This window comes from Strongylocentrotus purpuratus, unplaced genomic scaffold (genome assembly GCF_000002235.5).
Source record: "Strongylocentrotus purpuratus isolate Spur 01 unplaced genomic scaffold, Spur_5.0 spur5_scaffold_14, whole genome shotgun sequence".
NCBI classification, from domain to species: Eukaryota; Metazoa; Echinodermata; class Echinoidea; order Camarodonta; family Strongylocentrotidae; genus Strongylocentrotus; species Strongylocentrotus purpuratus.
In genome coordinates, this window is record NW_022145599.1 from 25799387 (window position 1) to 25808281 (window position 8895).

Here is an 8895-nt window from a genome sequence, read left to right on the forward strand (position 1 = left end):
GGATCAATTTACGGGGTGGGAGAACGCCTTCCTTATTTCTATCGCTTCTCCACATTTGTGACTTTTCGTTCAAATTTAGTTATAATACACTTTAACGATCGAACTGCTGATTTGTTAGTGTTGATAACTTAATCCCTTAATCCCTGGGAAATTTGGATAAACTAAACAAATAGATAGTACTCTCAAATAATTAATTGATTTTCATTGATTTTAAATGAATAGGGAAAGTTTTGAATCTAACACATTCAATTATATATTTTACATACCATGTGCAGATACATAATATTCTTCCCCTGTCTAGATAGAATGACATCAATTTGAAAATACCGAACAATGTTTCAGAACATAATGATGTCATCACATAGCACATATATAAGAGTCATTTGGAAACCATATTTATGATGGTGTAGAGATAGGGATTGAGAGATGAATTAATAGGCATGACGAAGACCACCAACCAGGCGTAGATGTCCGGTGTTACGTTGACCCCGAGGGTCTGGACTAGGATACCAAGGATGATGATTGGCATCCAACAGAAAAGCTGCCGACGATCAGCAGCATCCTCAGCGCCATCTTGATCTCCTTGGCTGATTGGCTGGTTTGACCGAGTTCAGCGCGGACAAAACGGGCCTTGATGAAAATGGCAATGTACGAGAGAAAAATGACAACGAAACCACATAGATTGATACCAAGGAAAAGAACAATGGAGTACTTCCATGTTGATACGGTTGAGCCAGCGATCGTGGTGGAATAGGGTATGCCATACTGATTCGATGTCCAGGTGTCGTCCTCTTCGCGGATATCCGTAGACTTTCGAATGAAAGGGAGTCCGACGCATACGTCACTGAGACCATAGGCATCTGGATTGAGGTTATTCAGCAATACACCTCCCACGCTGAGTAGTACAGATGCTAGCCATATAACTCCGATTGTAACGCGGGTAGACACAACGCCCAAACGCCAGTTGCTGAACGGGAACACGACACAAATGAAGCGGTCAAGACTGAGGAGGACGAGCAAGAACACGAACGTCTCACTGCTTAGAACAGAGATGAACCCTGCGATCTGACAAGTAGTGCTGGCCCTCCACTCCTCAGCACGACCCTCCCAGAAGTAAGACTCTCCAATTAAGATATCCATCACGGCGTGGAGCACCATGTAGATACCCATCAAGAGATCAGACACGGCCAGGTTGGTGATGATCATGGCCTGAATCTTGGCTACCCTGGTCGTAGGTGTACTCCTCAACCTGAAGACCAAGACGAAGGTGTTCCCAAGTAAGGCACTTATCCCTAGGATCCACATGAAGACCTTGATGGTAAAGTTCTGGAGGAAGGTCTTGCGGCAGGTGAAGAGAGGATGAGTAGGGCGCTCATTAACACAGTTTACACTGGCCGGCGCCAGACAGCAGAAACGTGAATCGTAGACATACCTGGTGGAAATATTGAACATGGGATTTTAAAATGTGGATGAAAAATGAGAGATATCTTCAGGATAAAAACTAATTTGTATGTGGCGCCATGACGAGTCTAGAGGCATGAAACAAAAGGAGAACCGAAACCCAGTAACAAAATGAACCTGACCCATTAATATGATATTTTTTTAACCTATATTTTGGACAAGCGTGAAATAACGATGTTCAGGTACTTGAAATCGGGTAAAGTGCCTATGATAAAATTGTATACTATCTAAATGATTTTCTCCGTCTGTTATATGTTTAGAGTAAATGTTGGTTGCCCTCCTTTATGACTCACGCGGTACGTATTTTCTTTTTTTATCGGGTAATTTTGACATATTGAAGCCCTTGAAAATGTTATCTTACGAAAAGAAACTATATGTACGTTCACAAAATAGGAATTTTACGAATCAAAATAAGTTTTTGTTTTAACATGTATTTTCATTTCATAAATTCTACAGTATAATTTAGCCTTCATATGCTGCTAATGTAAAGTTTTAGTGCAATCAATACCATTTCAATTCATTTAAATTTAATCATAAAAGATCCGTAGAAATAAATGTGCACGACGGAATTTCATTTTCTTGTCAAAAGTCGATCCAAATGCAAACCCCTTATTAGATAGAGAGCGAGAGAGAGAGAGAGGGAGAGAGAAATATGACCCGAATGAAGAAGACAAAACAAAATGTTGACTTACACAGCAGATAAACTGTCCAGGCCTTCAAAGATCTCAGGATAAAGTGGAATAGGTTTGGGGCTCAAGGATGTAATGACTCTGTGTTATTAAACGATAAGTAAAAAGAAAAAAATCTCAAAATATGACTTGAGGCAAAAACCGTTACAGCACATGTTTTATTGTCTGTTTACCGCCAGAAAGGTATTAACTCATACAATTTTTCACAAAGTTAACGCCCTTCTGACTATATTAGTTAGTTATATTTTTTTGTTTCTACCTTACCCTAATCTGCTGAAATCAGCCATTAACCTTTTATACTAATTATCACACCATATATACGCCCAATGGGGAAGGGTAAATTAATTGCCACATCAATGCGAGTCTTGACAAAATAATAATTAGCTATCAAGGACGCGTGGACATAGGATTCCTCTTATATTTTATCCACACATCCTTCACCACCCAAAGGTATTCTCCCATGAGTACTAGCATGAGTTTATTGACTTTCACAACCAAAATTATCCACGATTAACTCATTACAGGACAGGACAGACACGTTACGGCCCCCTTGAGAGTAAGATTTACAGGTAAATTCTTAATTTTAACCAAATTTCTATCATATAATTTCATGATGGTTGAAATGTGACTTACTGCAATTTCTTACAAACATTTGTTTACAGTTATTGTTCCATGGTTCACAAAAGAGAAGTCAAAACTCAAGCTATAATTTTAAATACTTACAAGCCTGTTACTTTGGAGAGATTTTTAAAAGTTCCCGGTGCAATGTATTCTATCAGACTCTCGCCAAGATTCCTGATGATAAAAGGGGAACAAAATATATCTAGTTTTCAATAAAATAAATCGGTTACATGGACTTTCTAAAATTCAACCTAAGGCAATTTCAATAGCTTGATGCGTCACCAATTGAAATCTGCGGTCATGACCATGACGTACGTATTACGTAATCTGAACATGATTTCTATGGGATGTACAATAGGGTAATGAAATTGCTCTTTAGTTGATTTTTCGAAAATAGTTGCAGTCGTGTTTTCTTGAAAACGCGCACAGAAGAAATGTTCGTTCTTTACAGTGACTACAACTTATTTTCTGTTTTTTGACGATTTTAATAACACGTTACCAACTACTTTCGTAAAAGAAATACCATTTGTATACCCCGTACATCCTACGTAATACAGGTGTATATATGGCTTCTAGGACAATTACCCCCTGTGCAATCACCCCGGCTAATTACCAGCCGGACGATTACCCCCCCCCTAACAGGACAATTACCCCACGGATAATTACCCCACCCCCCCGAAAAATTAACCCCTAGGACATTTACCCCCTGGATAATTACCTCCCGATGACAATATCCCCCGAGAAAGACAACAAATCTGCTCTCAAAACCAACTTATTATCCGGGTGGACTTTTCCCTTAAGTGAACAGGGGAGTAATTTTAGGGAGGGGGTTACTGTCTTCGGGTGTGGTTGGTGGTTGTCCTTGGTTGTTGCAGGGGAATTACCCCACCCCCCGAAAAATTAAACCCTAGGACATTTACCCCCTGGTGGTTGGTGGTTGTCCTTGGTTGTTGCAGGGGAATTACCCCACCCCCCGAAAAATTAACCCCTAGGACATTTACCCCCTGGATAATTACCTCCCGACGACAATATCCCCCGAGAAAGACAACAAATCTGCTCTCAAAACCAACTTATTATCCGGGTGGACTTTTCCCTTAAGTGAACAGGGGAGTAATTTTAGGGAGGGGGTTACTGTCTTCGAGTGTGGTTGGTGGTTGTCCTTGGTTGTTGCAGGGGAATTATCCTAGGGTGTTATTTTCAGGAGTGGAGGTATTTTTCCTGGGGTTATTTTCCGGGTGTAATTTTCCTGGGGTTGGGTGTTTTCGGGGGGGGGGGGGAGGGGGATTTTCCGGAGGTTAATTCTCTGGGGGTGATTGTCCAGGGGGTAATTGTCCTGATACGATGTCAATGTATTGTTGGCACATTTAAAAAGATGATGTACAGGGTTATTTAAATTTCCCTCAGTTGAATTTATAAGAAAACAATTGCGATCGTGTTAAATGTTAAATATAGAAAGTCTCCGAGAATTACGGATGCATTTACCAATAATAAAAACAAAAATCATTATAGTCATTAAGGCGTCAGTTCATCGTGTAAAATTGATTATAATTGGAGAAAAAGAAAGGCGCGCGACAAAGCTATACCATTTCAATGAAAAGGACTTACGCCCGTAGCAATTCTTGTTCGATCCCGTAGAACAGAGAAGCGTTTATTGATGTTAATTGGTTCCCCTTCAAGATTCTAAAAACGATAACAAGTGGTTCGTGACGGTTGTGATGATTATTATATAACATTATAATAATGCATACATAAAAAGCACATATTTTCATTTAAGTCTACAAAACTGTTTTAAAGTGTTGGCTAATGAATAACAAATTTCTTTGTTTCGTTATATTTAAAAAAAAAATACAAACGACAAAAAATGGCATTACATGTATTAATTTTTCTCACTAAAGTCATTCAGTAGATTTAGCCGTCCCGTGTTAGATGGTACTCAACTGCACTAGTTATGGAAAATACCTTTTAAGGATTTACAGCATTTCAGGAAATAGTGCATCTTTAAAATAATAATGTAAAGATTTAGGTAACAGGAAAGAAAGAGTCTAATGAACTCTCAGGGTAATATACTCTCAATATAAAATAATCACATTGAAGGTAGTAAATCAGTCGCGTTCTTAAAATAGAAAAATCGTTCTGAGCCTAAAATATAAAAAGAAAACATAAAGTAACATAAAGGGTAACAAGAAATACAGAGTAAGTCAGATATTTTGCGGATTGTACCTGTCGTAGTGAATCTAAAAACTTATAAATATGGGTCATCGAATCCAAGATGACGGGGGCAGCCCTGTGTTTTATAGTTCTCTTGGTGTTATAAATGGGTTAGAATTTGTCTACTTACAATCTCGTAAATGAATTTCCGATATCTTTAAATGTCCCAGGGCGAAAATCCGTAATCGAGTTGTTCTTCAGGTTACTGTAGAAAAGAATGGAAGCTAAGTTAAAACTGGAACTCGAGTCAGCTATATAAATTATCCTGGACTGTTATCGTTAAACAGGGTTAAATGGACAAATGTTAATAGTAAAATTATGATTTCATTTAATCCGAGAGACTACAAAATGATGAAATAATCATGATACGTGATTTAAAGAAAGAGCTAGGAAGAGAATGTTTAAGGAAAATCCCATTGCAATAATATGTGATGGAGAATGGGAAAAAAGAGAATAGGGGAATTAGAGCGTGCAACATACTAGCAACACCATGATGAAAAGAATAACAAATATGAAAGGAAAAGGGCCTTTGGTAAATCTAGTATCTCCTCTAATGTCTCTTTATATGATGCATTATATGGAATGGATCTGAATTAATAAAAAAAGAGACTAGTATTCTTTACAATATCAAGGAAGCATAAAATGAGAGTCCTATACGTCGTACATTGCAAAGAGATTTTGTAAATCTTGAAAGCACCCGTCTTCGAATCGAGTCACATGGTTGGACGTCAAAGTTCTGAAACAAATCACAACATTAAACAAATTAAAATATAATACAAATACTCCGAAAATATGCTGTATACATATATGCCACCAATTATACCATTGTTCTCGCCATTGAGCCAGGGGCGTCAATCTTGACATACATGGAGCTTTACAAAATCACTTTCATAATTATATTCATAGATCCAGTGATCTCAAGGCAGCAGACAGCAAGAAACTGTGCAAACTGATCACTTAGCTCGAGAAAGTCAACAGGAATATATGGATGAAAGCTTGCCTACAAAAATGTTGAGGTTGGTACAAGCGTAACTCAATGTTATAAATATTCCAACCATTGAAAGTTTTCTGTATATTTGTTTTTGTTTTTATTATTGTTATTAATAATAGTGTAATTGTTAATATTGTTATTATTTATTATTATTATTATTATTTATACTATTATTATTATCATTGTTTATAAGTATTAGTATTATTATGTTTGTTTTTTCGCATTATATGCCCCTGTGACTAGTAACAAGAGTCCGTAACCAAGAGCTATTAAATTTGAATGGAGATAATTGTTTAAATAGTGTGTATAATCACTGGCGCGACTAGGATTTGCAGGCACGCGAGGGGGAGGGGGACTATTTAACTAGGTGAAATAACAACAACAACAACCACAATGATGATGATAATGATGATAACATTAATAATAATATTTTAATGCTAATAATAGTGATATTAATTATAATAATAATCTGATAAATGATACTAATGATGATGATAAGAAAAATTAGAAGAAGAAGACGAAGAAGAAGAATAAAGGAAGAATGATAGTAGTGATTATAATTTAATAATATTGATAACAACAACAACACCAACAAAATGCTATAATACTCACAACACTCCCAAGTAGTAAAGATTTCGAAACAATCCTTCCCCCAGAACAGTCAGACGATTGTTTTCAAGTTCACTGATAATCAGATAAGAAATCACATCAAACATGATTGTAATTGCTTTTGAAAACTTATTTAAAGGCAATTTAGGAATGTATTCTAAGGAAAGGAATCTAACTCAAATGTAGACCCCCCCCCCCCTCAAAAAAAAAGTATACCTACATTATGTATAGACGAAATAAACCGTCGAATACTCCTGGTGGCAAGTAGGTTAATTCACATGATGCAAGATACCTGAAATTAGATATGAAACAACCGAACAATGAACAAAAAAACAATTTATGATAATGTTGGAGATGATAATGATCATAATAATGACAATAACGATACAAATAATAAAAATATTAACAATAATGATGATGGTGATGTTAACGATAATTATTATTACCCTAGTAACTGGACTCAACTATTATCCTACACATTAAAAAGCAGATTCTCTACCCCCTTGGCGGGGAGCATACTACCCGGTGGCCTTTAAATGGGCGCTCACATGCTACGAGCATACCTCTACAAGCAATCCAACGACACCTTAGGTCACCTGGAGATGATAAAGTTACTTACAAATTGTTGACATTATGCAGTCCTTTAAACGATTCCACTTCTAAAGTCAGAGGAATGCCTATCATATTGCTACAAAAGAAAGTGATATACATTGCAAAATAGTTATTCCCGTTATTCGAATTAACTGATATTTCATATGACACAGTAACATCTATCGGTCTTGCTCTAACAAATATATAATGCGTGAAGATTTACAGGGACCGCAAAAGAACACGGATATAATACTTTAATTTAGTAATCCAAAACTCAATATACAAAAGTTAGATAATATTTTTGTTTCAAAGGCGACGGGGTAAATTACTCAGGTGTGAAAATATCGCATTTTATCAACTATAGTCGAAGTTCGAGTCTCAAGTGAGATGACAATCAGAAAATTTAACTATATAGAAGTAGTTTAAGACCTCATATTGCTTGAACGTGTTGTGCGCGTTGATGTGTTAAATGGAGTGGGTGTGGGTGAGGTTGGATGAGTGTATGCGAGTGTGTATACGGGGAAAGGTGGGTACGTGCACGTAGGTATACGATATTTTTGGCGTGTGTAACCCCGCAGAAGCATATCGTGGGTTCAACCAATCGAGGGGTGGGGGAGGGGGAGGGGCGCACTAGTTTCATTTGGTGGGTGGTTGAGGCCTGAGGGTGGGGTGTCAACGGTTTTACGAGATGGATATAACACCTATTTCCCAAATTTATTCTGAGAATGTTGTAGGGCTATCGTTTAATCTTCTGTTTACATTTACTTTCCCTAAATTTAGATTTCGACGGCGGGGATGGAGTGGAAGAGGCGAAAGTGGCTATGTAAGATGGCCATGATGATATTATCAGGAGTATCGGTAGAACAGTTTGATTAAGGAATAGGCCAACAACAAACATAACAACAACAAATCTAAAAACATTTGTAAAAAGGTCAAAAGAAAGAAAATATACTAGTGCTACCTCTATTTCTACTAGTAAAAAACGCACGGCATGTCTGAAATTCTGAAAATGTACAGTTTTGATATCTTCAAATAAAGGTGTTAGTAAATAAATATATATCAGAGAAAATCATTGAATTGCGATAATTGTAGAATCGATTCCCGGTGATAGGTGAGTTGCACTATTCATGTTATTCAAAAAGATATATAACCACAACAAAGGCATCAAATTTACAAGGATTTAAAAAAAGTCTTCTTCAAACAGTGATCTCAAATTCAAATTAACTTAATTGTACTGGTATAATAACTTATAAAGCAACATCGAAAGGTTAGTCCATTGTTTCTGTTATTGAAAATCATTGAATTGCGATAATTGTCAAACCGATTCTCGGTGGTAAGTGAGTTGCACTATTCATGTTATTCAAAACGATATGCTGCAATCAGCAGAAGGGCAGACATGTAAACTGTGGCGTAGAGTGGACTCATTCATGGGGGGGGGGCACTCTTTGATGTGCCTCACACTTGCCACAGTCTTGTATTGAAAATATATTAATTCAATATCAAGGGTAAAATGGCATATCATACTCTGGTATTTTTGCACCTTTGCATTTTTAGGGGTGTAATCTAAATGTCGTTCCCATTTCAAGCAAAAATTGAGTGCATACACTTATTTTTCCCTAGAAGTGTGTTGTATAATTATATACAGCATTGTAGGTCATGTACAAGTATTTTGATATAAGAAGGTACTACAGGATCTCATAGAATGTTATCACATTTTCTATATCC

General features: G+C 36.9%; 1 protein-coding gene across 1 annotated transcript; it reads right to left on the bottom strand.

Moving 5' to 3' along the window:
• Window positions 1-501: 501 nt before the first annotated feature.
• LOC115923823 (G-protein coupled receptor GRL101-like) lies at window positions 502-2939 on the bottom strand. The gene is made up of 3 exons (XM_030985174.1): window positions 2874-2939; window positions 2154-2231; window positions 502-1432 (listed from the first exon to the last, which is right to left on the bottom strand). The coding sequence occupies exon 3, from the start codon at window positions 1303-1305 to the stop codon at window positions 502-504; it is 804 nt and encodes a 267-aa protein (XP_030841034.1). The 5' UTR covers window positions 1306-1432; window positions 2154-2231; window positions 2874-2939.
• Window positions 2940-8895: the final 5956 nt, after the last annotated feature.